The 25,704-nt window shown below is 50.4% G+C and overlaps 1 protein-coding gene and 1 pseudogene across 1 annotated transcript in view; one reads left to right on the top strand and one right to left on the bottom strand.

Moving 5' to 3' along the window:
• Ssu72 (SSU72 homolog, RNA polymerase II CTD phosphatase) overlaps positions 1-25,096 on the top strand; it is a 31,692-nt gene extending 6,596 nt beyond the window's left edge. Inside the window, exons 2-5 of the mRNA XM_004639591.2 lie at positions 10,160-10,303; positions 23,048-23,187; positions 23,733-23,851; positions 24,715-25,096. Of these exons, the coding sequence (XP_004639648.1) occupies positions 10,160-10,303; positions 23,048-23,187; positions 23,733-23,851; positions 24,715-24,816 (505 nt within the window). The 3' untranslated portion in view covers positions 24,817-25,096. The remainder of the gene's footprint in view (positions 1-10,159; positions 10,304-23,047; positions 23,188-23,732; positions 23,852-24,714) is intronic.
• On the bottom strand, positions 7-969 carry LOC101583942 (annotated as a pseudogene).
• Positions 25,097-25,704: the final 608 nt, after the last annotated feature.

Genomic DNA, 25,704 nt, shown 5'->3' with positions numbered 1-25,704 from the left:
TAAGATGAGAGTTGCACGGGGTTGGGAAAGCAGCCACCAGAGTAACCCCGTGCTGTCACCCAATGCGTTTAAGCTGAAGCTGACAGGACTCGTGCTGCCCAACGCCTGAGGGAGGAGTGGTTAGTGTTAACACAAACAAGATGCAACCCCAGTTCAAGGGAAGGGCGCTCCCTCCCGGGAAGAGTGCGCTCTAATGCAGTGGGTCCAGGAGCCCTGCACCAACAGAACACGCACCTTCACGTGAGGGGGCGGGGAGAGGATCTATGCGACACAACAGTCATGGATTCAATCAAGGGTCCCTGCAACCAGACACTCATTCCGCTCTTTATTACTGCACTGCGTCAGTCGGCACCTGCCTCCATCACAAGTCCTAGCGCAGTCTCAAGGGATGAGGGACGCAGCCGTGCTCCACAGCCACGACTGTGGTTATTGTCTGCTCTTCAGCGTCTCCACTAACCACTCCATGGCTTCGTCCAGGCCAGTGCCTTTGGTGGCCGACGTCTTGAATATCTGCCATTTGCGGTCCTTGAGGGCGGGCAGGCCGAGGGCATTGGCCATCTCCGAGGGGGTCATGGCCTGCTCCATGTCCTGCTTGTTGGCAAACACTACCAGGATGGCCTTCCTCAGCTCCTCCTCCTCCAGCATGGCGACCAGCTCGGACTTGGAGATGCCAATGCGGTTCCGGTCACAGCTGTCCACCACATAGATGACCGCATCTGTGTTCGAGTAGTAACATCTCCAGTACGGCCTGATACTCGTCTGTCCCCCCAAATCCCACACTTGGAATTTCAGGTTTTTGTACGTCACGGTCTCCACATTAAAGCCGATGGTAGGAACAGTCGTAACAACTTCTCCGACCTGCAATCTGTACAAAATCGTGGTCTTTCCTGCACCATCCAATCCCAAAATTAAAATCATTTCCCGGGTTCCAAAGAGGCTGGAAAAAATACTTGAGAAAAAGCCACCCATGATGAGCGCCGCTCTGCCCGCGCCTCACTGGGCAGCGACTCCTCCGCGACCTCGGCGCCGCCACTTCTGCTCGCCCTGGCTCTGGCCGCGGGCCCAGCGGTCCCCGCCGGCGAGGTCAGCCGCCACAACTTCCACGTCGGCCTGGGCCTCCAGGCTGGTCTTAACAGCAGTCCTCCTTCCTCAGCCTCCTGAGTGCTGGCATTACATGTGTGCACCACTGATCCCTCACGCGTGATAACTTTCTAGTGTCGTACAGCACCTTAGGTTATAATCACCTGTCACACATTGGAGTACTAGAAGAGAGGAATTAGCTGCAAGTAAAGGAATGAGACTTAAATGGTAATTATACATATGTGTTATGAAATATGAGATGTGATTTAAATATATGGTGAGTTTAATTTTCAGAAATTTAGTACAATAAAAGATATTGCTGTGGCCGGGGAGATGGCTCAGTGGAATAAGTGCTTCCCTGGCAACCGCAAAGGCCTTAGTTCAATCCCCGGTTCCACACACACAAAAAAAGATATTGCTGCTGAGTGGTAGGACACATTTGTAATCCCATTACTTGAGAGGCTGAGGCAGGAGGATTACTATGAGTTTCAGCCAACTTGGGATACATAATAAGCTCAGGGCCAGTCTGAATTACATAGTGAGACTTTTTTTTAGGGGGGAACCGGGGATTGAACTCGGGCCCTTGCACTTCCCAGGGAAGCACTTGTTCACTGAGCCATCTCCCTGGCCCCCCTATAGTGAGTCTTTGTCATAAAGCAGAAATAACACAAAAAGATTTACTGTATTAATTACCCTCAAAATACTTTTCCTTGTTTTGAACACATCCCATTATTTTTGCCACTTTCTGAAGCAGTTTTGGAAACCCTTTGGGGTTTTACAGAATACCATAAATGTTGCTGCTGAGTGCTGTCCAGTGGGAAAGTAGGCTCGTAAAAAACATTACAGTGTGACTGGCCCCAACCACACCTTCCTTTCTTTTTTTTTTTTCCCCTGTGGTAGCGGGTATTGAACTCATTGAACTCAGGACCTTGTGCCTGCCAGGCAAGCGCTTATTCTACCAAGCTACCTCCCTGGCGCTCCCATCCACACCTTACTCACCAGATCTGTTACTGTGTGACTTCCAGCTGTTCCCTGAATTCAGAATAACCAAGAATGGTAAACCTTTTGAATTGACTCAGTACGCGGAGGCGGCTATGACACCGCATCTGAAGATGTTTCCAAAGAAATGATAAAGTGTTTACAGAGTGAGGAAGTGTTTTAGGGTACATTAGTGGCAAAGCTTTCTGGGCCACAGTGGAACAAAGGAACTCAGTGTCTCTCGCCTCTTTCCTGATGAGATTAAGCCTCACATCACCCAAGTTTTGCCATTGTATGACATGGTACCAGATAGAATTTGAACACAGGATGCTTGCGGTAGCGTGAACCCCCCTCCCTGGCCTTATGTTATGTTACCATAAGTGAACTGTTCTTTTTGGGATAGAACTTAGGACCTTGCACTTGCCAAGCAGGCACTTAGGCCGCTCAGCCATCTCCCCACCCAGAGGAAACTTTGTACAAGGGAAGGGTAGTTAACTCTGCCCTGTAGTCCTTCTGAGGATGTCTTAGTTCTGAGCACACTAGAAGGAAAAACTGAAAAGAGGTTGGAAGGATTTGTATTTATTATTATTGTTGTTATTTTTAGACAAAGTCACTTGGAAGTTGACTGGCTTTCAATTCACTGTGGGGCACAGCCTGGCCTTAGACTCTTGGCAGTCCTCCTGTCTCAGCTTCCCGAGTGCTGGGATCACGGGTATACATCATCAGCCTGGCTAGGATTTGGAATTTTGTCTCTGGGAAAGACTGCAGGTGCTGAAGCCCTCCCTCTCCTGAAGCAGACCTGCCTTTGTGGGCTTCAGGGATTGTGCATTTGGTTTTATCTTGATTCTCCGGAAGGCAGTTAAAATCAAGAGGATTGTAGGAAGAGGTGAAGTTCTGTCTGAAGTGACCATTGAGACAAAACTGCAGCTCCAGTATAGTAACAGTTTCCACAGCTAGAGGGCTGTTGTCCGTTTAGGATTATCTTCTCAGACTTACTTTTATAGATAAGAAAATAGTGGGCCAGGGAGATAGCTCAACAGAATAAGCACTTGCCTGGCGAGTACAAGGTCCTGAGTTCAATCCCTGGTACCGCAAAAAATAAAAAAAAGAAAATAGCTGGAGCCCAGAACAGAACTAGTTGGGTAGATTTGTACCTGGCTAGTAGCATATCTTGCTGATAGTTTGAGTATTCCACCTGGCTGTGTCCTTGCACCATCTTGCCATCCGAAGTACAAGAGGTAGAGTCCTGTCTGCACTGTTCTACTTTTGCAAGGTGTGACACTGCAAGGTGATCAGCAGGGAGGCTGGACTGTGGGCCAGGGGATACCTAAGCAGAGGTGCTGATGGAACCAGCGATCATGGTGTGTTTCTTCTAAATAGGAGCAAGCATCTGCTCTGTGCAGAAACATAAATGACTTCATGGTTAGGAACCTGGAGCCCTGTCCTCACCTCAGAAAAGGTTAGGAATAGATTGATCATAGGAAATGCATATAGAGATGTGTGTAGAGTCCCAGATTTTGTGTGTGATGGCATGCATTGTGTTGGTATGATAACATTCAGAAAATTTTGCTGTTGCCCTCACCCTTGGGTTGGAACGGTTGTAGTCCGAGCATTTGATTTGAGCTGTATAGGTCATAGCTGGAGGGCTGATCAACCGTGGGCCTGGCTCACCTTTAGTATACTGACTAAGGGTCATTAACTGCCCCCTTGGTAAGAGATGTGCATGCTTTTAGGTTTTTTTTTTTTTTTTTTGGTGGCCCAGGCTGGCCTCAGCCTCTAGAGTGCTGAGATTGCACTCATGCCCCACCACACCCAGCAGGGACATGAAGGTTGGTACAGGCTACAGTTTCAGTCTTCATCAAGGCAGGCATGGGGGTGCACACCTAGAGCCCCAGCACTTTGAAAGGTGAGGCAGGAGGACCACCATTGTGAATTTGAGGCCAGCCTGGGTGACCCAGTGACCTTAGCCTGAAGTATATAGCAAGATCCTATCTCAAAAGGCAAAAGAAAGAAGAAAAGGAAAGAAAAAAGAGGGCTGGGTAGCTAGCTTAGAGGTCTAAGCACCTGTCTGGCAAGCGCAAGGAACCCCATTGTATCCCTGCAACCCCAGGCACACCGTGCCAGCCACCAAACCCCAGCATGGTGGTGTATGCCTGTGATCCCAGTGCTAGGGAGGCTGAGACAGGAGGATCACTGAGTCCGAGCTGCGTAGTGAAATCCTTTACCCCCCCCAAAAAAAGACAAACCAAAAAATTATTTTTTAAAAAAGAAACAGACAAAAATAAAACCAAAATCATCTGTAAAAATTCAAATAATGGGGCTGGTGAGATGGCTCAGTGGTCTAAAGCACCTACTTAAAACAAGCTTAGCAAAGCACAGGGACCACGGTTCGATCCCCCAGCACCACATGCCAACCAGCCCCGCCCCCTGGTGGGCTGAGCTGGCCACACACACACACACACACACACACACACAAATAAATAAATAAAATTTAAAAAATTCAAATGATGGTAATGTAGAACATTAGAAGATAAAAATATACCATAACTGTTATATTAAAGATGGCTTACTTTTTTTTTAATGGTTTCATATACTATGCTGTTAAAATTTTAAGAACTGTTCAGTGTTTATTTTTTCATTATTTTACCTTCTATCTTTGGGATAACAATGAAAATAATATTCAGAAGATTTTGCCGTTGCCATCACCCTTGGGTTGAAACTTTTCTTTAACATTTCTTATAATAGCATCTTTGGGGGTGCATGTGCGTGTGTGTGTGTGTGTGTGTGTGTGTGTGTGTGTGTGTGTAGAGGCTGATCCCAGGGCCTCACATAAAGTAAGTAAGAAGCTCTACACTATTAGCCTCAGCTGCATCCCTACCCTTTTTCGGGCTTTGAGTCAGGGACTTACTGTTGCCTTGACTGGCTTTTAACTTGTGATCTTCCTACATCAGCCTCCTAAGTACCTGGGAGTGCAGGTGTGCAGTACCACATATTAGTACAGCAGCATCTTTAGGGTAAGCTTACGTATTTGTTTTGTTTTCTGACACAGGGTCTCACTATGTAATCCAGGCTGGCCTTGAACTCCCACCCAGCAGCCCTGCCGCAGCCTCCCTGGTGCTGGGATTGCAGGCATGTGCCCCCATGCCCAGCTCAATTTAGAGTACTTGTAAAGACATTTAACTAATCAAACAAATACTTGTCTGGAAGATTAGTTTACAGAATACTCATCCTTTCAGACAAAGCTCCCAGGTTGTCAAGAGTGTTGTGTAGCACCCAAAGAGCTCTTATGTAAGCAGCAGACTGTCACAGCATGAGCAGCTTCGAAGAAGCAGTCCCTGTTGCTCATGAGCCTTTTTACCACTTGGGAACATCTTGGAGAGGGATAAACTGCATTTTTTATTTTTAAGTAGGGTTGCTTAAAAGTGACATTGGGAGTGCAGGCTAGAGAGCGAGCCCACAGAAACAGACACTCAACAAGGGGAGAGCAGAGGTCCCAGCAAGTCTCGCTGGTTGAGGGAGCTGTCCACCAGGGTGTAGTCCTCTGCTGGTTCAGATTGGCTAGTGAATTTGGTGCCTGCTGCCCTGTGATGTAGGCAGATGACAGGGGAGGCTCCCTTGTGGACAAACCTGTGTCCTGGGCCACAGAGCCTCCCTGGAACCCACGGGAGCCATGACTGTCCCTGTCCTGCCAACCTCTTGAAGTGCCGTGGTTGTGCGTGACAAGGCCACAGTATGTGCTTGTGATGCCCCTGCCTCCTACTTCATTTTGTTTATTTAAAAAAAATCTTTTATTTACTTACGTGTTTGGCACAGGGTCTTGCTCCACAGCTCAGACCCTAGTCCACCTGTCTCAGCCTCCCCAGCACTGGGCTTGTGGGCTTACACCACCACACCCAGTTTGGAATCAAACCCCCTGCTTGCCAGGCAGATGCTCAGACTGCTGAGCTATCTCCACAGCGCCCCTCCCCTACTTTAATAAATTAGCACTTGCAAGGAATGACCAAGAAGAGCTAAATTTTGTACATCTGTGCTTTTTTCTTTTCTTACTACTCAGTAGTTTTGGTAACTGGATGTGGTGGCACAAGCCTGCAGCCTCAGCCCTCTGGAGAGAAACACAAATTTAAACCTAGCCTGGGCAATTTTATCAACTTAGCGAGTCCCTTTCTTAGATTGAAAAATGAGTGTGAGAGGTCTGGGTTAAATCTTCAGTACTGAAAATACAGCGGACCTATGAAAGGTTCCTCAGCCTCTCAGTGTGCTGGGTGACAGGTGTGCATTACTGTGTCCAGCTAGGCATGTTTTTATACAGTATATGTAAGTGCCATATGCTTTCCTGTGACTTTTGTGTGCGTTCCATTGTCCCTTCATAGTGGTGTCATATGGAGCTGTTAGTGGTAGTGGCACTGGAGGACAGTTGCTGTCCTGAGCTGCATGTCAGGGGCTTGAAGTGTCCCTGCTTTTTTATATATTTGGTACAGGGTCTCACTGCGTAGCTCAGACTTGTAGTGATCCTCCTGTTTTCAGCCTCCCCAGCGTTGAGATTACAGGTGTGTGCCACCATGTCCTGTCTCAGTGGCTGGCTCAGCATACCCGGGAGCTGGGCTGGTGCAGCATGTGGTGCTGGGGATAGAACCCGGCCCCGGCACTTGCCTAAGCAGGTACTTAGACCACTGAGCCATCTCGCCAGGCCCAGTTATCTGTCTGCCTGCCTGCCTGCCTGCTTGCCTGTCCAGGCACTTATACCACTGAGCTATCTCCCCAGCCCTTTCCCTGCTTTTGTCAGGAAAACCATCACCTACCATGGCCAAATGATATGACAGATATCCCACGTTGCAGCAAAGATGTTCAGGAATCTTTTTTTCCTGGAACCAAGAGATTGAACTCAGGCCCTTGCACTTGCAGGGGAAGCGCTTATTCTCCTGAGCCATCTCCCTGGCTCCCCATTCAGGAATCTTTATACAGTGGTACCTTTTCCCCATTTCTACTTTGTATCTGTCTTTTAATGGTGTGGGGCTCAAACTCTGTGCATGCCTGGATACTGAGCCATCTCCTTGTCCAGTGCTGGCCTCCAGTCCTGTCTGTGGTGCTGTTTTGTGGGAATCGGGGTGCTGGTGGGATGAAGGTGGCTCTGAGTCCTTAGGGATGTCTTCAGAGAGGTGTGTTTGAAATGCAGCTGGAGGGGAAGTCTGTTAAGTACACTTTGGCCTTAAGAGGAGCATGGCTCCCGTATCAGCTTGCCCAAGCATGTAACCTGTGTGACAGACTTAAAACTGGCTGTCACTCACTTTTCAGTGGGGTATCTATCAGCAGGTGGCCTTTCCTTCTCTCAGGCTGCCACTGTCACTTGGGCTGCTGCTCATGTGACAAGTTAGCCTGGGCTCCGTGCTTTCCTAGAGTGTCAGACATCTGAGAGGGCATTGTCCTCACCTGTTTCTTCTTGGTAATAGGCAAGCAGCTCCCACTGCTGGCTACAGGCCCCCATGACACTCATGGGAGAGCATCCAGGTGGGTGGGCCGCTCAGCCTGGGCTGCTGCAGCAGCAAGCAGCAAACCTGGACAGGTTTCTTAGGGGTCCTGTGAACCAGGATGTGAAGGGATGGAAACATCCTCATATCCAGCTGGTGGTCAGTCCTGACTGTAGAGGAGCAACTTTAAACAGCTGTGGTGTCCACATGTCACCAAACTGCAGATTCTATTTTGATTGGTTCCAACTAGTTTTTGTGTACCTTGCTGTGTAATTTTTTTTCTTAGTTTTGTTTTGTTACTTGAGAGAGTATCTGGCTGTGTAGCCCAGGCAGGCCTCTTCACGCTTGATCCTTCTGCCTCAGTCTCCTACGTACTGAGATTATAGGTGTGCACCAGCTGTAATTCTCAAAAAGAACATTTGAAATACATTAAAAATTTTAAAGACACACCTGTAAACCTAGCACTAAGGCGGAGATAGGATTTGTGCCATGTCAAGGTCACTTTAAACTATGCAGCAAGGGGGCCTGGCCTTCGCTCAGTTGTTTAAGTGGCTGCTTCCACAAAGCTGTCAGCCTCAGGTGGCTGGAGTTCAGTCCCCACAACACTCCAGCCAGCCAAACCACCCCTGAGGGCATTCCGAGCCAAAAAAAAAAACACCTTAAACTATGCAGCAAAACCCTGCCTCCAAAAATAAAAATCTTGTGTAATATATATGTTATACAAGATTGTGTGTGTGTGTGTACGTGTGTGTACTTTCCTTTTTTTTTTTTTTTTTTGGGTCTGTCGAGTCTATGCAGTTTAGACTGGCCATGAACTCACTTTGTAGCCCTTTAGCCCTTGCTGGTCTCGAACTCAGCAATCCTCCTGCTTCAGCTTCCTGAGTGCTAGAATTGCAGGCATGCACTCCCATGCCTAGTTTGTGTATAATATTAGTAAAGTTATTCTGGGCAGTACATTGAGCTCCATAGAGACAGTGCCGGGGCAAGGAGAGCCAGACGGGCACTGGGCGACTCTGTACCTTGCTGAGGAAAACAAGTAAACAAGGGCAAAGGAGATCCTAAGAAGCCGAGAGGCAAGATGTCATCATATGCATTCTTTGTGCAAACTTGCCGAGAGGAGCACAAGAAGAAGCACTCAGATGCTTCTGTTAACTTCTCAGAGTTTTCTAAGAAGTGCTCAGAGAGGTGGAAGACCATGTCTGCTAAAGAAAAGGGAAAATTTGAAGATATGGCAAAGGCGGACAAGGCTTGTTATGAAAGAGAAATGAAGGGGCTGGTGAGATGGCTCAGTGGTCTAAAGCACCTACTTAGAACAAGCTAAGCTAAACAAAGCACAGGGACTGCGGTTCAATCCTCCAGCACCACATGCCAGCCAGCCCCGCCCCCTGGTGGGCTGATCTGGCCACACACACACACACACACACACACACACACCCCACATAAATAAATAAAATTAAAAAAAAAAAATCCTCCTGCCTTATTAAAAAGAAAAAAAGAAAAATGAAAACTTACATTCCTCCTAAAGGAGAAACAAAAAAGTTCAAGGATCCCAATGCGCCCAAGAGGCCTCCTTTGGCTTCTTGTTCTGTTCTGAGTATTGCCCAAAAAATCAAAGGAGAACATCCTGGCCTCTCGGTTGGTGATGTCACAAAGAAACTTGGAGAAATGTGGAATAACACTGCAGCAGATGATAAGCAGCCATAGGAGAAGAAGGCTGCTAAGCTGAAGGAGAAGTATGAAAAGGACATCGCTGGGGCTGGAGAGATGGCTCAGTGGTCTAAAGCAGCTACTTGGAACAAGCTTGGCAAAGCACAAGGACCGCGGTTCGATCCTTCAGCACCACATGCCAGCCAGACCCGCCCCCTGGTGGGCTGATCTGGCCACACACACACACACACACACACACACACACAATAAATAAATATAATAAATAAATAATTAAAAAAAAAGTTGTAGCTTTAAAAAAAAAAGGACATCGCTGCCTCTTGGGCTAAAGGAAAACCTGATCAGCAAAAAAGGGAGTCATGAGGGCTGAAAAAAGCAAGAAAAGGAAGAGGAGGATGAAGAGGAAGAAGAAGGATGAGGAGGATGATGAATAAGTTGGTTCTAGCGCAGTTTTTTTTTCTTGTCTATAAAGCATTTAACCCCCGTGTACACAACTCACTCCTTTTGAAGAAAAAAAAAATTGAAATGTAAGGCTGTGTAAGATTTGTTTTTAAACTGTACAGTGTCCTTTTTTTGTATAGTTAACACACTACCGAATGTGTCTTTAGATAGCCCTGTCCTGGTGGTATTTTCAGTAGCCACTAACCTTGCCTGGTACAGTCTGGGGGTTGTAAATTGGCGTGGAAATTTAAAGCAGGTTCTTGTTGGTGCACAGCACAAGTTAGTTATATATGGGGACGGTAGTTTTTCATCTTCAATTGTCTCTGATGCAGCTTATATGAAATAATTGTTGCTCTGTTAACTGAATACCACTCTGTAATTGCAAAAAAAGTTGCAACTGTTTTGTTGACATTCTGAATGCTTCTAAGTAAATAGTTTTTTTTATTAAAAAAGTTATTCTGTCCATTCTCAGTTCATGGTTTGTCTTAACCCAGCTGTGATGCTTTCTCTTTTTTTTTTTTGTCTTCCAGCAAGCGAGGATTCAGTGTCCGGTCTTTTGGAACAGGAACTCATGTGAAGCTCCCAGGACCAGCACCCGACAAGCCTAATGTCTATGATTTCAAAACCACATATGACCAGATGTACAATGACCTACTCAGGAAAGACAAAGAACTGTATCCCAAGTGTGCCCGTAGAGAGCCCAGAGGGTCTTCTGGCAGGTGTGGTCTATACCTGTTCTGCAGGGAGGTGCCCGGGTGATTCGGGCGTGGGCGTAGCATGCTGGCCCAAGCACTGTTCTCTGTGTTCACCGGCACTTGGGTGTCTCCTCCTGCTGCCCACTGGACAGCCCCAGAGCTCTATCTGTTGTGGCAGTGGGAGTGTGAAAGCCTGACTGCAGACACAAATGGAACCCTACACTGTCCTGGTCAGACAGGTGCCCACAGTAAAGCGTGGCCCTCAGACCGTGAGGATGCACAGGTCTGGGTGCAGGGCTCTGACCGGCAGTGTGCTGCTGCCCACACTGGGGTCTGTGGGACCGACCAGCAAGGCTGTCTTTTTGGCCAGAGATGGCGATAGAGGCGAGTCATCTGGGAGGATTGTGCTTCATCCAGGAGGTGAAGCAGGCTGGTCTACTGCGTGAGATTCACTCAAGAAGGAGAGTTGGGGTTTTCTTTTTCTGGTCTTCTTTGGAGATAGGGTCCCACTTTGTAGGCCAGGCAGACCTCAAATTTGTGATGGTCCTCCTGCGTTAGCCTCCCAAGTGCTGGGATTAACAAATGTGTACCACCTGGCCTGGCCTGAGATGGTACTTTTAAAATTGTTTTCTATGATGGGCACACCACGTATTTTAATTCCTGATCGTTTCCACATTATTTAGGGCTGTGGATGTAGTACTTCAGTGGATGAGTGGATGTGGCTGAGTTCAGTCCCTAGTACTGGAAAGAAAAAACAGTCCCAGGCCACCTTTTGCTTTGGTTATCAGAATGGAGCTGAAACATTTCAAGCAAATGAATATCAAAAACAGGGCTGGAGAGATAGCAGTCTAAGTGCCTCCCTGGCAAGCACAAGGACCTGGGTTTGATCCCCAGTATCACATGCTGTGTGAGCCCTAGACCCCTGGGTGTGCTGGCCAACATGGCATGTGGTACCAGGGATCTAACCGAGGTCCTTGCACTTGCCAGGCAGGCACTTAAACCACCGAGCTGTCTCCCCTTCCAAGGTGTTTTTTTAAAGAGCAAGAGGGCCAGGGATAGAGCTCAGTGACGTATAGCATAAGTGCCTGCCTGGCAAGTGCAGAGTCCTGAGTTCAGTTTCTGGTACCAAAAAAGAAAAACCCACAGGAAATGTTTTATTTCTGTTTTAACAGGTTTTGTTTTATTTTGTTTTGTTTAAGGCAGAGTTTTTTTTTTCTTTTTTCTTTTGGCAGAACCAGGGATTGAACTCAGGCCCTTGCGCTTGCCAGGTAAGCACTTACTCCACTGAGTGCTCTCCCGGCCCTAGAGGCTGGTCTTGAGCTCAGCACTTAGCCCAGGCTGGCCTCTTAACAGCAGTCCTCTTGCTTCAGCCTCGCCCTTCCTGAGTGTTGGACTCATATATGCGCACCACTTTGGCAGTTGTGATTTGTCTTGGTTACTTTTTACTCATTGCTGGGACAGAATACCTGACACCAAACCTTAAGGGCGAAAACGTTTATTTAGCTCACTGGACATTTCAGACCATACTCAGCTGGCTCTCAGGCAGAGTGGCACATAGCAGAGGGCAGCAGTTCACGGAGGCCCGGAAACAGCGACGCACAGAGGAGTGGTAGCTAGCAAGTCTTTTCTTTGTCCAGTATTCAGGCCATCACAACCCTAGCGTTGACTCCTGGATTAATCGCAAGCCCTGGAAGGCTGCCCAAATGGCTGGATGAGGCTTGGGGGAACACCTAGATGCAGACCATAACACAGTTTTTAATGAAATGAGGTTGGGCGGTGTTGGGTACTAGTACCTTTAGCTACTTGAGAAGTTGAGACAAGAGGAGCCCAAGTTTGTGACCAGGTGGACAGCTTAGTAAGATTGTAAGATTCTGTCTCAAAAATAGTGTTTGGTAAATTGAAAATGGCTTTGTGTATATGTTGATTAATTAGGTAGCAGGGAAACCCTGCAGGTGATCCTAGCAAAGCCTGAGGCCTAAATCAGACATCTTCTGCCCTTCCTTGTGCTCCCTGCTGAGCTGCAGTTGGAATGTTAGTGTGGACCCAGGACGGAAGCTTGAGTTTCCTGTCAGCATCTCCCACCGAGGGGCGTGCAGGAGCCCGCCTCTATACTGCTGCACCACAGCGACCCTGGTGGCAGGTCCTGGGATCTCAGCCCGTCTCAGAAGCCAGGCCTGTGTTGGTAAAGAGGTTCCCACGGCTACCTGTGCTGTGTGCTGGCCACAGCTGGGGCTGCTGTGCTCCCTGAGAGCTGAAGTGAGGCATGGACTCTCCCTGAAATCCCCTCTGCTCAGAGTGCCCCACCCTTTGCTTCCTTCTGGCCTTCCTGTCTTCTGTCCTCCGGCCTCACAAAGAACCATACATTCCTTTCAAGGAATCTCATTTTGGGGCAGGGCACTTCTTTTAGCCCTGGAAAAAACAAGGAAGAAAGAAAATGAAAATGATTCTTCAGTTAGTATCATCCTCTGTGTGCATGCATGCCCATGTATGTGTGTGTTACAGGGGGTTGAAGTCAACAACCTTTGTGTAGAGCTACATCCTTGGCCTACCTCCCCTTTTGAATTTTGAGACAGGCTTCACTAAGTCACCAAAGTTGGTTGCCTACGCTGGACTTAAATTTAGAATTCTGTGTCAGCCTCCCACTAAGCTAGGATTACAGGTGTATAGGGCATATGGCTGGTACCATTCACTTTGTTTTGTTTTGTTTTGTTTTCCTGTTTTGAGATTGGTTCTTGATGTATACTTCAGGCTGGCCTCAAACTCAGAGTCATCCTCCTGCCTCAGCCTCTCAACTATCACAGGTATGTGCCACCATGCACCATTCGTTGAAACTCGTGTACTCTGTGAAAGAAATAAAAACAGGTCCTGGTATGCAGGCTGATACTCCCTTAATATTGTAAATTGAGTTCTTTTATTTGGTAGCTGATCAGCCTCTGCTTCTGGGTGGGCCTGCGCTTACTGACTGTAGTCAGCAGTCAGGCACAAGGGTCATGCCGATGGGGACACACCCAGCCTGTGCTGGGGACTCAGAACCTCCCCAGGCAGCTCCAGCTGGCTCCCCTTCTGAGCCCGTCTGTCCAGAAGCAGCGGCACTGCACATCGTCATATTCTTGGTGGCCTGGGGAGCTTGTGGTGATCTGGGGTACACAGTGACTCCCATTCCTCTACAGTATTTTCTCCTTGGTGCTGTCAGAGGTTCTGGAATAGGGTCCACTTGGCTGGCCTCTCCCCCCCCCCCCCACAGTGGCCCTCAGGTCTCCATGATGCCCGAAAGTGCTTAGCTACCCTGCCCATGGCACTGCACTCGGCTAGCAGAGGAAGGTAACTCCAGGGAGTTCACTGGCTACAGCTGGTGCCCTGACCAAGACAAGGACACTAGGTGCAAGCGAGCACCTCAGGCTGGTTGTGGGGAGCGGTTCCGTGGGGCTGGACTGTGGAGTAGTGCCTGGGCAGGGTGTGCAGCTCCGCTGGGGGTCCCCTAAGCATTGTCAGCATACACAAGCACCAAGAACTTGCAAATCCTTAATAGATTAACTCATGCTTTATAGATAGATTTTTTTTTTCGTATTTTAGGACAGGGTCTATAGGGTCTCACTACGTAGATTGGACTCAGTGTTCTGCCTGTGTTCAGCCTCCCAAGAGCTGGGATTACAGGCACACACCATCATGCCCAGTCCACTGCCTCAGCACACCCTGAGGGCAGGGCTAGCAGCACTCGTGTTTTACAGAGATGATTGCTATAATCTGTAGTGGAAGGATAAGACCTTTTTTTTTTTTTTTAAATGCGCGCGCGCGTGTGTGTGTGGCCAGCTCAGCCCACCAGGGGGCAGGGCTGGCTGGCATGTGGTGCTGGGGGATTGAACCGCGGTCCCTGTGCTTTGCTTAGCTTAGCTTGTTCTAAGTAGGTGCTTTAGACCACTGAGCCATCCCCCCAGCCCCACCTTTTTTTTTTTTCTTGAGACAGTGTCTTACTGTGTCGCTCAGGCTGCTTTGAATTCAGTGTGCAACCCCGTCTGCCCTCAAACTTGAGACCCTCCTGCCTCACCTGAATGCTGATATTATAGCTGTGTGCCACCAAACCTGGCTCAGTTTAAAAGTTTTAATTTTGAGCCAGATTCTGCTCAGATGCTCAGGCTGCAGCCTAACTTTGAATCTTGTCTCAGCCTTCGAGAAGCTGAGAGTACAAGTATGCACCATGGATCATACCAGGGGCTAGCAGAATCTTAGTCCCAGCACTCGGGAGGCTGAGGCAGGTGGAATGTTGTGAGTTTGAGACCAGCTACAAAGTGAGCTCAAGATTAGCCTGAAGTACATAGTGAGGTCTTTAATAAATAAATAAACAAATAAATAAATAAATAAATAAAACCTGGCATTGAGAAGTGCTTAAGGGTTCAAAAAAGATGTGACTTCATGAAACAGTGGTGCTTGCCCAAAGGCCTGGCATCCCAGAGGCCACCTCTGCCAGTGTCCTCCTGTGGTCCAAGCCTGTTCCCTGAATGGGCCACAGGACACTCAGGAATGGAGGTGGCCCACACTACGCTGAGCGAGGTGTTTGCCAAGCCAGCACTGCTGTGGAGACACACTTCCGACTGGGAGGCCCAGATGAGAGTGGGGTGAGTGGAGACCCGCCGCCCTGCCCCACACTTACCTGGCCAGGTCATGGTGTACTGTGGAGTGTTGGTGGTTTTTCCTGGCTGGCTACCATGGAGGGCTAGGAAAGGAGGTAGGCGGTATCTCCAGCCCAGAAGCAGATCAGACCTTTGCAGGACATTTTGACATTGTCCAAAAGTGGACCCATTTTCACCTGTCTTAGTTTAATTTCTTCAATATTTGGCCATGAATACATGATTCTGATTTTGGTTTCTAAAAGCAAAGGACTTGGCTGCCTGCTGTCTCAGTAGGAATTTGTCTTACTATAGGGTTTCTTTCTTTTTTTTTTGGTTTCTTTTTTTTTTTAAATGCCCCCCACCCCCAACTGGGGATTGCACTCAGGCCCTTGTGCTTGCCAGGGAAGTGCTTAATCCACTGAGTCATCTCCCCAGCCCCTTAAATGTATTTAGTGTAGGGTCTACAGGGTCTCACTACATAGATTGAATTCATAGTGGTTCTCCCTGTTTTCATCCTCCCAAACTGGGGGATTACAGGCTCACGCCACTGTGCCTAGAATCAGTTGCTGTCTCAGTGTGTCCCAGGGGCAGGGCTGGGCTGGCATGGCAAGCTGGGGGTTGAACCCTAGCTGCTGCAATATGTTTGTTTGTTTTTTTTTTTTTGTTTTTTTTTTTGGTGGTACCATGGATTGAACTCAGGACTTTGCGCTTGCCAAGCAAGCACTTACTCCACTGAGTTACCTTCCTGGCTCATCTGTGGGGTTTTGACTGGCCTTCAACTCATTATGTAGCCCAGGTTGGCTCCAAGCTTGATGGTCCTCCTGCTTCAGCTCACAAGTGCTGGGATTGTAGGTACCACCATCCCCACTCGATGGGCGTTATTGAGGGCAGCAGGTTTATCGGGCTAGAAATCTTTGGGATTTAAACTAATTTTCCCTCTGCTCTGTGGAGAATACTAGACTGAGTTGGTCACATATTACTGTTTTCTTTTTAAGAATTGGGCACTCAGAGTTTACCTGCCTGCCAATGATAGGAAATCTGAATTCATCTGGCTTGCAAAGACTGAAAAATGGTCTTCTCTTCAGCTGGGCGTGGTGGTTTGCACACATAATCTCAGGAGGTGTGGCTAGAAGATTGCAATCCCTATCAGCCTAGACTATATAGAAGATTTGTCTTCAAAAGCCAATATATAGGGCCAGGGAGATGGCTCAGTAGAATAAGTGCTTACCTGTCAATCGCAGGGGCCTGAGTTCAGTCCCTGGTACTAAAAAAGGAAAAAGGCCAATATACATTAATTTTTTACAATTTTTTTAAAGACACTTTTATTATGTAATCTATGCTGGCCTCAAACACACCAATCCTGCCTCAGCCTCCAGCCTGCTGAGATTACAGGCATGCCTACCACACCTGGCTAAAAATCTTTTTGGGGAGTGGATGGAATAGAGGATTGAACTTGTCCTGGTACGTGGTAGGCAAATGCAGTACCACTGAGCTATACATCCCTAGCAGTTTTTCTTTTTCAAGGACTATAACTCAGTAAATTGCCCAGGCTGGCCTCAAACCTGTTTTCTTGCCTTAACTTCCTAAATAGCTGAGATTATAGGTTTGTGTCACCACACCTGCCTTTTTATCTATTGGCTTTGCTGTTCTGTGAATAGAACTAGGGCTTTCACACTAGGCTACATTCTAACCTTTTTTGTTGCTTTTTGAGACTAGATCTCAGGAGGAGGTTGCCTGGGTGGGCTAAAACTCGCTGTCCTCTTGCCTCAGCCTCTGAAGTATCTGGAATTTGAGGCATGTTCTGCCATGCCTGGCAAAAAATATATTCCAAGCCAGTGTGGTTTAATCCCAACTACTTGGGAGGCAGAGGCTGGACATGGCTTGACCCCAGGAGTTTGAGGCCAGCGTGGGCAGTTTAGCATGATCTTGTTTTACAATTTTTTATTTTTTATTTTTTTGCCAGACCAGGGATTGAACTCAGACCCTGTGTGTGCCAGGTAAGCCCTTATTCTACTGAGCTATCTCTCCGGCCCCTTGTTTTATAATTTTATTTTTTGCGGAACCGGGGATTGAACTCAGGCCCTTGTGCTTTCCAGGCAAGCACTTATTCTACTGAGCCATCTCCCTGGCCCTGTTTTATAATTTTAAACAGGGATTAAAGGTGTCATACCTTTGTGATAAATTGCTTGCCTATCATTGGCAGGCCCTGGGTTCTATCCCCAGCACTGAAAAAGTAAAATGTCTTATTTGGATGCTTTTTAGAGAGGAGCAGTCTGTCTGTTTTAATAAAAACGTAGCATACCTGTGATTTTTCTATTTAAAGTAGACCGTTACAATATCAGGTTTTTCTTTCTTTTTTGGTTTTGTTTTGTTTCTGTGTTTAGTACAGGGTGTACAGGGTCTCACTGTGTAGATCAGACTCGTAGTGATTCTCCTGTTTACAGCCTCCCAAGTGCTGGGATTACAGATGCATACCACCATGCCCAGTCTCAATTGCTGTCTAGTGTGCCCTGGGGGTGGGGCTGTCATGGCAGGCCAGGGGATTCAACTCCCAGCCCCTGCATCTGCCTAAGCAGACACTTTAATCTGTGCATTATTTGGCCAGCCCCTACAGTGTCAGTTGTAATACTTACGTGTAAACATTCCAGTTAATTTTTTGCTGGAGATATATATGAGGCTGGGGGTGTAGCTAAGTGGCACACTGCCTGCCTGGTAGATGTGAGGTCCTGCGTTTGATTCCCAGTACCAAGGAAAGCAAAACAAAACCCTAGATCATATTAGGGGGCCTCACACATGCTAGGTGTGTGCCCCAGCTCTGGCCCTTGTCATCACTGTGGAACTTTGTCCCCCGGGGAGCCCTTCAGTGGCTGCTCCCCAGCCTTGCTTCTGGCCCCTGAGCCACTGATGGCCTTGAGTCTGGGTTTGCGCGCATGCAGGGACCATGGCAAGCCCCTGGAGCTGACATTAGGGTGCTGCCTTCAGAGTGCATGCACACAGAGCCTGTACCAGACTGTCCATTTGTCAGTGTAAAGTGCATGCACACAGAGCCTGTACCAGACTGTCCATTTGTCAGTGTAAAGTTTCCTGTTGCCTTTAAATTTTCTCTGTTTTGCCACCACTGCAGGTATGGAAGGTCTGGGAGCCTGCATCGTGGCATAGGCTTAGATTTGCTGGCTTAAGTGGAGGGGGTGGTGTCTATATTTTTCAGTCAGCACTTGGAGTTGAGCCCAGGAAGCACTGAGTTATAGCCCTAGCCCTGAGACAGGGTCTCACCCAAGCTGCCCATGGTGGCCTTGAGCATGTGGTCCTGCTGTCTGCTGCGTGTGGCTGGGAACATAGGCAAGCACCAGTGTGCCTGGCTGGTGGACAGCCCCCTAGAGTCACTGTGGGTCCCAAGGGGCTGACAGCCTGGCCCCCCACTGTGTGGTTTCTGCCAGCGCACAGTGTTGCAGGTGTGGGGGCTTCCAGGTGCCCTTTCTGTTTGGCTCTGGGGAGTGAATCCAGCACTCCTGTGCTGCTCTGTCCCCAGCCACTCTGCTCTCGTTGAGATGGGGTCTCCCCAAATTGCTCTTGGTTTCCTATCTCTGAGCAGAGACTCAAAAGTGTCACCAGACCCAGGAAGGGTGTCATGGCAGCAGGGGAAAGACTACTTACTGTGTGTGGCAAGTGGATACTATAAAATTACCAGAAGTGTAGTATTCACCGTGAAGGGCCAGAGCACCCTTCTAAGGGCTGTTCCTTGCTGGCTGGCAGCTGCCCCTCCAAGGCAGCCCCACAAGGCCACCAGAGGCCCACAGTATGTTCATAAGATGCTGTGAAAGCACTGTCACACACTGAGGGAGGCTGAGGCAGGAGGATCGCGAGTTCAAGTCCTGCCTGCGCTGCTTAACAAGACTTTTGTCCCAAGGTTAAAGAATAAAAGGGACTGAGGACATACCTAGTTCAATGGTACAGTGTTCCTGGTTCAGTCCCAAGTACTGCCAAATATCTCAGCCATCTTTTGTAAGTTGTGTGTCCATTTGAAGTATTTGAGTACATAATTGCAGTATGAGTTGCAGTGACTAGTCTGAAGAAGCAGGTAAAGCTGTGGCTGTAAGTGGCATTAGTGTGATTTTTATTTTGTGGACCAGCTATACCTAAGCATTGCTTTGAAATACACATGTAGCCAAGCCTCAGGGTGGAGCCCTGATCCTACAGCCCTGTGCGCTCTGATTTATCTGTGGCTCTTTGTAATCCCTGGAGTTGAGGTTGCTCTTTAGCTGTCTTGTGTTTACCCCCTCAGTACTTTGTCTCGAAGGGGTTCGACTCCTGCCCCACTTCAAGGGTGCATCTTGTCAGCTGGCTGTGAAGGTGTCAGGCTAGAAATGGTTTGAGACTGTGAGTGCCATGGCCTTTTGGCTGCCATCCTGGGTGTCCTCCTCCCTACCCCCTTACTCACCAGAGCCAGTGCAGTTTTGGGGAAGCTTGGACCAGGGCTCTCACTGGACTCCTGTTCCAAGATTACTCTTGATTTTTTTGTTGCTCAGGGCAGCAGATAGTGCCCCAGTTCTACCTCCTAGGAGCGTTGCCTGCAGGCCGCGCATCTCTCCTGGGGCTGGGCCCCAGCCTTGTACTTCTCTTACTGAATTTTGAAGCAGTCTTGATTTGCCCCAAGCTGCCTTGTCTCAGCCTTCCAGTGTGCTGCTAGCATTACAAGTCTGCACACTTGCACCAACTTGAATGTTGCTTTTTTGTTTTTAGTACCAGGAAGTGAACTCGGGGCCTCACACTTGCAGGGCAGACACTGTGCCACTGAGCTATGTCCCCGGCCCTTGAATTTGTTTTTTTTGGAAGCCACAATTTACAAACTTTCGGTCACATACTGGAGATGATGCAAGATGATAATAAGGTGATAGTGATACCCAGCTGTGTTCCTGGTGCTCTGGGAGACTAAGCCAGGATGATCACGAATTTCAGCCTAGTTTGGCACTGAATGACAGAAGGAGTGGGGATACCCATAGGGAAAGGCAGGGGCTCATCTGGGGGAGGGTGGGCTGTTCCACCTGCCTTCCATTTCCTGTTTAGATGTCAACATGGCTTTCTCCATCCTGCCCAGTGCTGGCCTGTCCTTCCCCAACTGGTCCCATGTCTCGAACCTGGGCTGACACTGCTTCCTGCTGACAGTACATGCAGCAATCAGGAACAACCTGTGTCATTTTCAGGGCTTGCCCTGGAGACCTGAGCTTTCTGGTTTTGGGCACTGACAGTGCAAGGCCAGGTAGTGTTTTGCTGCCTGATGTTTCCTACATGTGTCCACTTGTCATGGGAGGGTATCGCCACAGGATAGCAGGTGGCCTTCCCTCAGGATGCTTGTTGGGGACAGGTGGCTGGCCTCCCGCTGTCTCCTCAGCCTCCTGGAGAGGTGGCAGCAGAGGGTGGCTGACCTAAAGGTCATGTGGAAGCTGTCCAGAGCTCTGGTGTCCCAGGGACTGGACTCAGCTCTGCTGCTCTTGTGACATGGCCAGCTGTGTTGATTTGCAGTGGTCACCACGCCCCTCATCCAGATGAAACCACAACCCTTTAGCTTGCAGGGCCCCACTTGGTATGGCTGCAGTGTGGTCTTGGATCCTGGCCTGACTCAGTCTTGCTGTAAGAGGACAAAAACGCCCTTAGAAGCAGGGACAACTTGAGAAGCGCTGTGGCATGACCTGTCCCCATGTGAACTGACCTGCTGTGGGGCTCTGGGAACTCGGGGTGCAGAGGCGTCTGAGCCTATCACCATTCCCACACTCCCATCTGCCTCAGCTTGGTCTCTGAGCCTCCCCTTGCAGCACACAGCTCAGTCTCTGCCATCAGGTCCTGGACAGGTGGGATTACTGGAAATTGCACCCAGGATTTTCACTGAGCTGCATCCCAACCCCTTTTTACAAATTTTGAAACCGGGTCTCCCCAAGTCACTGAATGTCACTAGCTGGTCTCAGACTGCTGCAGTGTTCCTATCTCAGTCTGCTTGAGTGCTGGGATTACGTATGTGAGTCGCCACACTTGGCCCATCTGTCCTAACTGGCTCAGCAGCAGTGGTCTTCAGATGAATGTCTGGACTGATGTAAGTGGGCACTGGTTCTTGTGCGTGAATTTGCCAGTGCTATTCTCTGGGCAGCTCCTGAAGATGGCCCTGCTTGGTGAGCTCCCTTACACAGTGGGGGGACAGTGGGGAGGGAGGGCTGCTATCCACTCAACAGCCCAGGGCCCCACTTTGTACTTTCATATTTGTGGTTGCCTCTGAAAACTGGTTTTTGGTAAGATCCCTGCTAATCTTTAAATCATGAAATTAGTAGTCTTGGAGAGGGAAATAGTTTGTTTTTATTCTTGGCCTCCAAAGTACTTTCAGCCAGTCCCCAAGACCCTGTGCACACCCACAGACCCTAGGGGTATTAGTGTGCTAGAGGCTGAGTCCCGTGTGCTGTCTCACACATCTGGAGTGGTGTGCCGGGCATCTGCTTGCCTTGGTGAGGAGGCCAGCTCACGGGGACCTGCTCTCCAGGATGAGCCGACCCCAGCTGGCTTTACTGCGATCGTTTTTCCCATGGTCAGCTTCCTGCCTGGCCTACTTGGTGCCAGGCACAGACAGTAGGGGCAGAGGGCTGAATGTTTGAGGAAACAAGCAGAGATCCACTATTCCCCACTGCCTCTTTTCTTTGCCATGTTTTGTGATGTTGGGGAGCAGGCCTGAGGTCTTGTGTGTGTAGGGCAAGCCCTCTGCTTGTGAGTAACAGCCCTCTGTCAGGGTCTCACTATGTTTCTCAGGTGGCCTTCAGTTGGCTCAAATGACATCTGGCTTTAGTCTTAACATGATCATGTATTGTGATACTTTTATATTTGTAAACAGAACAAAAACTAGTCCACTTACTTCAATTTATCCTCAAGTGGATGTGGAGGTCAGGAACCGGCAATGGTTCCCAGAATGTCCATGGTCACTGTCAGGCAGGCACCTCTGCCCTGCTGCTGGTTACAGCCCAGGGGCTAGGGAGAGGCACCCCTGGTGACCAGATGTCACTGACGCACTGAAATAAACATGGGTCCTCCCTGCCCAGTGTTACACTTACACTGCAGCCCCTGTGTTTGGCAGAGCCTCCGGGCACCTGGACATCTGCCCAATTGACACCACCTCTGAGTGAGGAGGAAGCAGAAGCAGAGCAGCCCAGGACTTGTGTCTGCTTTATCCAGGACTGCCTAGGAACCAGGTCCATCTGAAACCCAAGCTTCTTGGGAGCCGGGGGCTGTGAGTTTGGGGCCAGCCTGGTCTTTGCAGATCTGGTCTCAACCAAAAATAGCTGGGTGTAGTGGCACACAGGCTTGTCATCCCAGCTGTCTGGAGGCTGAAGCAGGAAGATGACCTTGGGCTACGTAGTTCAAGGCCAGCTTGAGCTACATGACACCCTGTTTCAAAAGTAATAGAGTCAGGGATGCAGTTCAGTGGTAGAGTAGCCTTGGATGGGATCCAAGTGTTGCGGGGAGTGAATCCCTGAATCTGGGGCTGGGAAGCAGCTCTTGTGCAAGGCCCTGTGTGCGGGCCTGGGCACTCAATTCCAGAGCAGCTAGGCTTTTTCCTAATGTACGGTTAACAGATGTCCAGATAGACTCAGATAACCCCATAGGCCGTGGGCTTCTGTGGCAGAAGAATGCCTTGCCCTGCACCCTTGGGGAGTGGCCCCATGCGTGCCACGGGGCAGTAGCACACGAGCCGCTTGTGGGCCAAGCTCTGCGGGCGCCTCACCTTCGGCCTCTTTACAACAGGTGGCTGCAGCTACCTTGTCAAAGTGACTTACAGTGAAGAGCCTTGAGGCCTTTCTGCTCCTAGACTGTCCTGTCAGAAAGCAGTGGGTTTTCCAGAGTCTGCCTGCTGCTCTTTGCTAAACTGGCGTGGGACTTCCCAGGGAGCTCTGTGTGCCAAAGGCACATTTTGGAGTAGGCAGGCCCAAGTTGGCATAGGGAAGAGGGTGCTGGGACAGCTGGCCTGGGCCTCTGTTCCCATGAGGGCCCCTTCTCGTGGAGCCGGCCAGGGTGGGAACGACCCAGCACTTGGGGGGAATGAACAAAAGCTGCTATCCAAAGCACCTTAACGCCTGGCACTCAGCTACACGCAGAATGGAATTTTGCATATGTTGGACAGAAATAAAAGAATCAAGCCTCGGCCAGAGAGGTTCCAGAACTGTAAGGACCTGTTTGATCTGATCCTGACCTGCGAAGAAAGGGTCTATGACCAGGTGGTGGAAGGTGAGCCCATGTGTGGTGCCCAAGAAACACTCCCAGCCAGGGATGAGGGCTCTGGCCCCGAGTGGCAGCCCGAGGACAGGCCCATCCGACCCACACAGTGTGCGTTGTTGGGGCCCAGGTGGCAAGCGGAGGTCCCCAGGAGGTAGACCGGTATGGTGCTGCAGCCTTTGCTGAAGATCGGCCTCTGGCTCTGCGCTGGGCCGTGCAGGGTGTGCCGTGGGGACCATAAAAGCTACTGCCACCATGGGAGGCCTTGGCCCAGGACAAGCTGGACACCAAAGACTGTCCTCAGGAAGTCCCTAGGCCAGGGCCGGGGAGATGGCTCAGTGGAATAAGTGCTTCCCTGGCAAGTGCAAAGGTCTGAGGTCAATCCCCGTTTCGCAAAGAGTCCCTAGGCCAGGTCACTGGTGTAGTGCTTGGGTTGTGTTCCCAAATGCCAAAGTCTAGCAACAGCTGAGCCCAATGAAGGACAAGGTAGGTCCACATGAGGGACTTTTGCTGCCTGGCTCTGGAGCCACCAATGTCTGTCACTTTGTCCCAATCAGATCTGAATTCCAGAGAACAGGAGACCTGCCAGCCCGTGCACGTGGTCAACGTGGATATTCAGGACAACCACGAGGAGGCCACCCTGGGGGCCTTTCTCATCTGCGAGCTCTGCCAGTGTGTGAGTACAGGGTGCCTGGCCTGCCCCGCCCCGCCTGTGCTGCAGAAGTCGAGATGTGGTTGCACGCAGAGCAGTGCACACTTGGGGATGGGCCAGGTGGCTTTTGTTCAGCTGTGGAGGGTGTGTGAGGTGGTCCTCCTTGTGCGTTGTGACCTGGACTCAAGCCTGGCCCTGATAAACCCTCAGCCCAGGCCCTGCCGCAGAGCAGGTGGCACCCCCAGTCACCCTGGCCTGAGTAGCTGCCGTGCAGCACTGTCTTGTGTCCTAGGGCTGTCCGTGACAGACAGGAGGAAACTGGCTCAGCAGCAGCAGGCCCACAGCAGTCACTGAGCCAGGACTGTGGCGGAGGCCCAGGTTCCTGCCCTCTTGGTCCAGCCTTTGGTTCTCTGCATGCCTCACTGTCTGCTGCAGTAGAAGCACCTGGAGAGGGGTGCACACAGCTTCTGGCCAGAGCCCCTGTGCCAGGCAAGGCTGGGCACCATGGGGACAAGTCATGGCAGGGCAGGTGTGACCGAAAGCTGGACTGCCTCTCCATGCTTGAAGAGGCAGGGGAGGCAGTCCGCCAGGAGCTCTCCGATGATGTGTGCAGTGATTGTGGTACTTAAGACTGGAGGGTGGCAGGATGTGATGTTGGACAACACTATGCCCTGCACACAGCGATCCAGCACATAGCTTCCTCCCCGCTGTGTGGCTTTGCGCAGGTGCCTGTCCCTTTTTGTGCCCCATTTACTGGCCTGCATAGTGGAGAGGATTCTGCAAACCTGGTTGCTTCTCCGGAGCCAGGGCTCCAGTTGGGGGATCTGCGGGTTGGGGGTGGGGCTGTGTCCCTGCTAGCGAGTGCGCTCAGGGTGTGCTCTCCCCAGATCCAGCACACGGAGGACATGGAGAACGAGATCGACGAACTGCTGCAGGAGTTCGAGGAGAAGAGCGGCCGAGCCTTCCTGCACACTGTGTGCTTCTACTGACCCCAGAGGCTTCCTGTACTGCGCCCTGCACCCCATGTCTGTGGGGTGCCAGTGTCACCCCCATGCACCTGGCAGCCGCGGGAGGGTAGGCCGCGTGCCAGATTGTCTCCACCCCACTTTAGCCAGAGAAACAGTTCGTGCACGTTCCCCCCTGTGTGCCTGTTGCGGGTCTGGCTCTTTCCTCCCCAGCTGCAGATTGCGTGCATACCTGAGCAACAGCGGCCATGTCCTGGCCGGAGAGGACCTGGAGTTGCCCAATAAATGAGATGCTGCTAGTGGTCTTGATTTGTCCTCAGTTACTGCGCAAGTCCCCTCCCGCGGCTGGGCTGCTGTTCCCGAGGCTGATGGGCAGCCGGGCGTGTTAGGCCCAGGCTGCCGGGGTTGAGATGCCTGGCCCCCAGCGTCAGTTCTTCCTGCGTAGCCTTCCTTCCACTCGACCCTCCGGGTTCCGAAGGGTGCGGTAGCGGAAAAGCCATCTGGCCCCCAGAGCTCAGGCTGCCACCGGCCTACCCGGGGCAGGCCAGGCTTGGGGTGGTTGCCTGGTGTTTGTGCCCCATCCCCGCGCCTGCCCCGAGCCGCCTCTTGCCGAGCTGCGACTGAGCGCCCTGGTCCAACCGAGGATGGGTAGGAGGACGTGGTGCGCAGCAGCGGGCGGGCGTCGGTGCGAGGTGCACGCCGGCGTGGGGCGGGGCGGCAGCCAAGCCCCGCCCGTAGGCGGAGGCAGGAGCAGGGGAGGGGAGGTGAAGAAGCCGGGCTGCAAGGAGCCGCGGAGCCGGAGCTGGAGCCGGAGCCGGAGCCGGAGCCGGGCGCGCGGAGGGCGGAGCACGGCGCGGCTGGTGGCGGCGACCCCGAGCGCACTCGTCCCAGCCGGTCCCCCGCCGGCTTCAG

This window comes from Octodon degus, unplaced genomic scaffold (assembly GCF_000260255.1).
Source record: "Octodon degus isolate 3935 unplaced genomic scaffold, OctDeg1.0 scaffold00113, whole genome shotgun sequence".
Classification (NCBI taxonomy): domain Eukaryota; kingdom Metazoa; phylum Chordata; class Mammalia; order Rodentia; family Octodontidae; genus Octodon; species Octodon degus.
The sequence above is the reverse complement of the archived record's forward strand: the minus strand, read 5'-3'. Positions and strand labels throughout refer to the sequence as shown.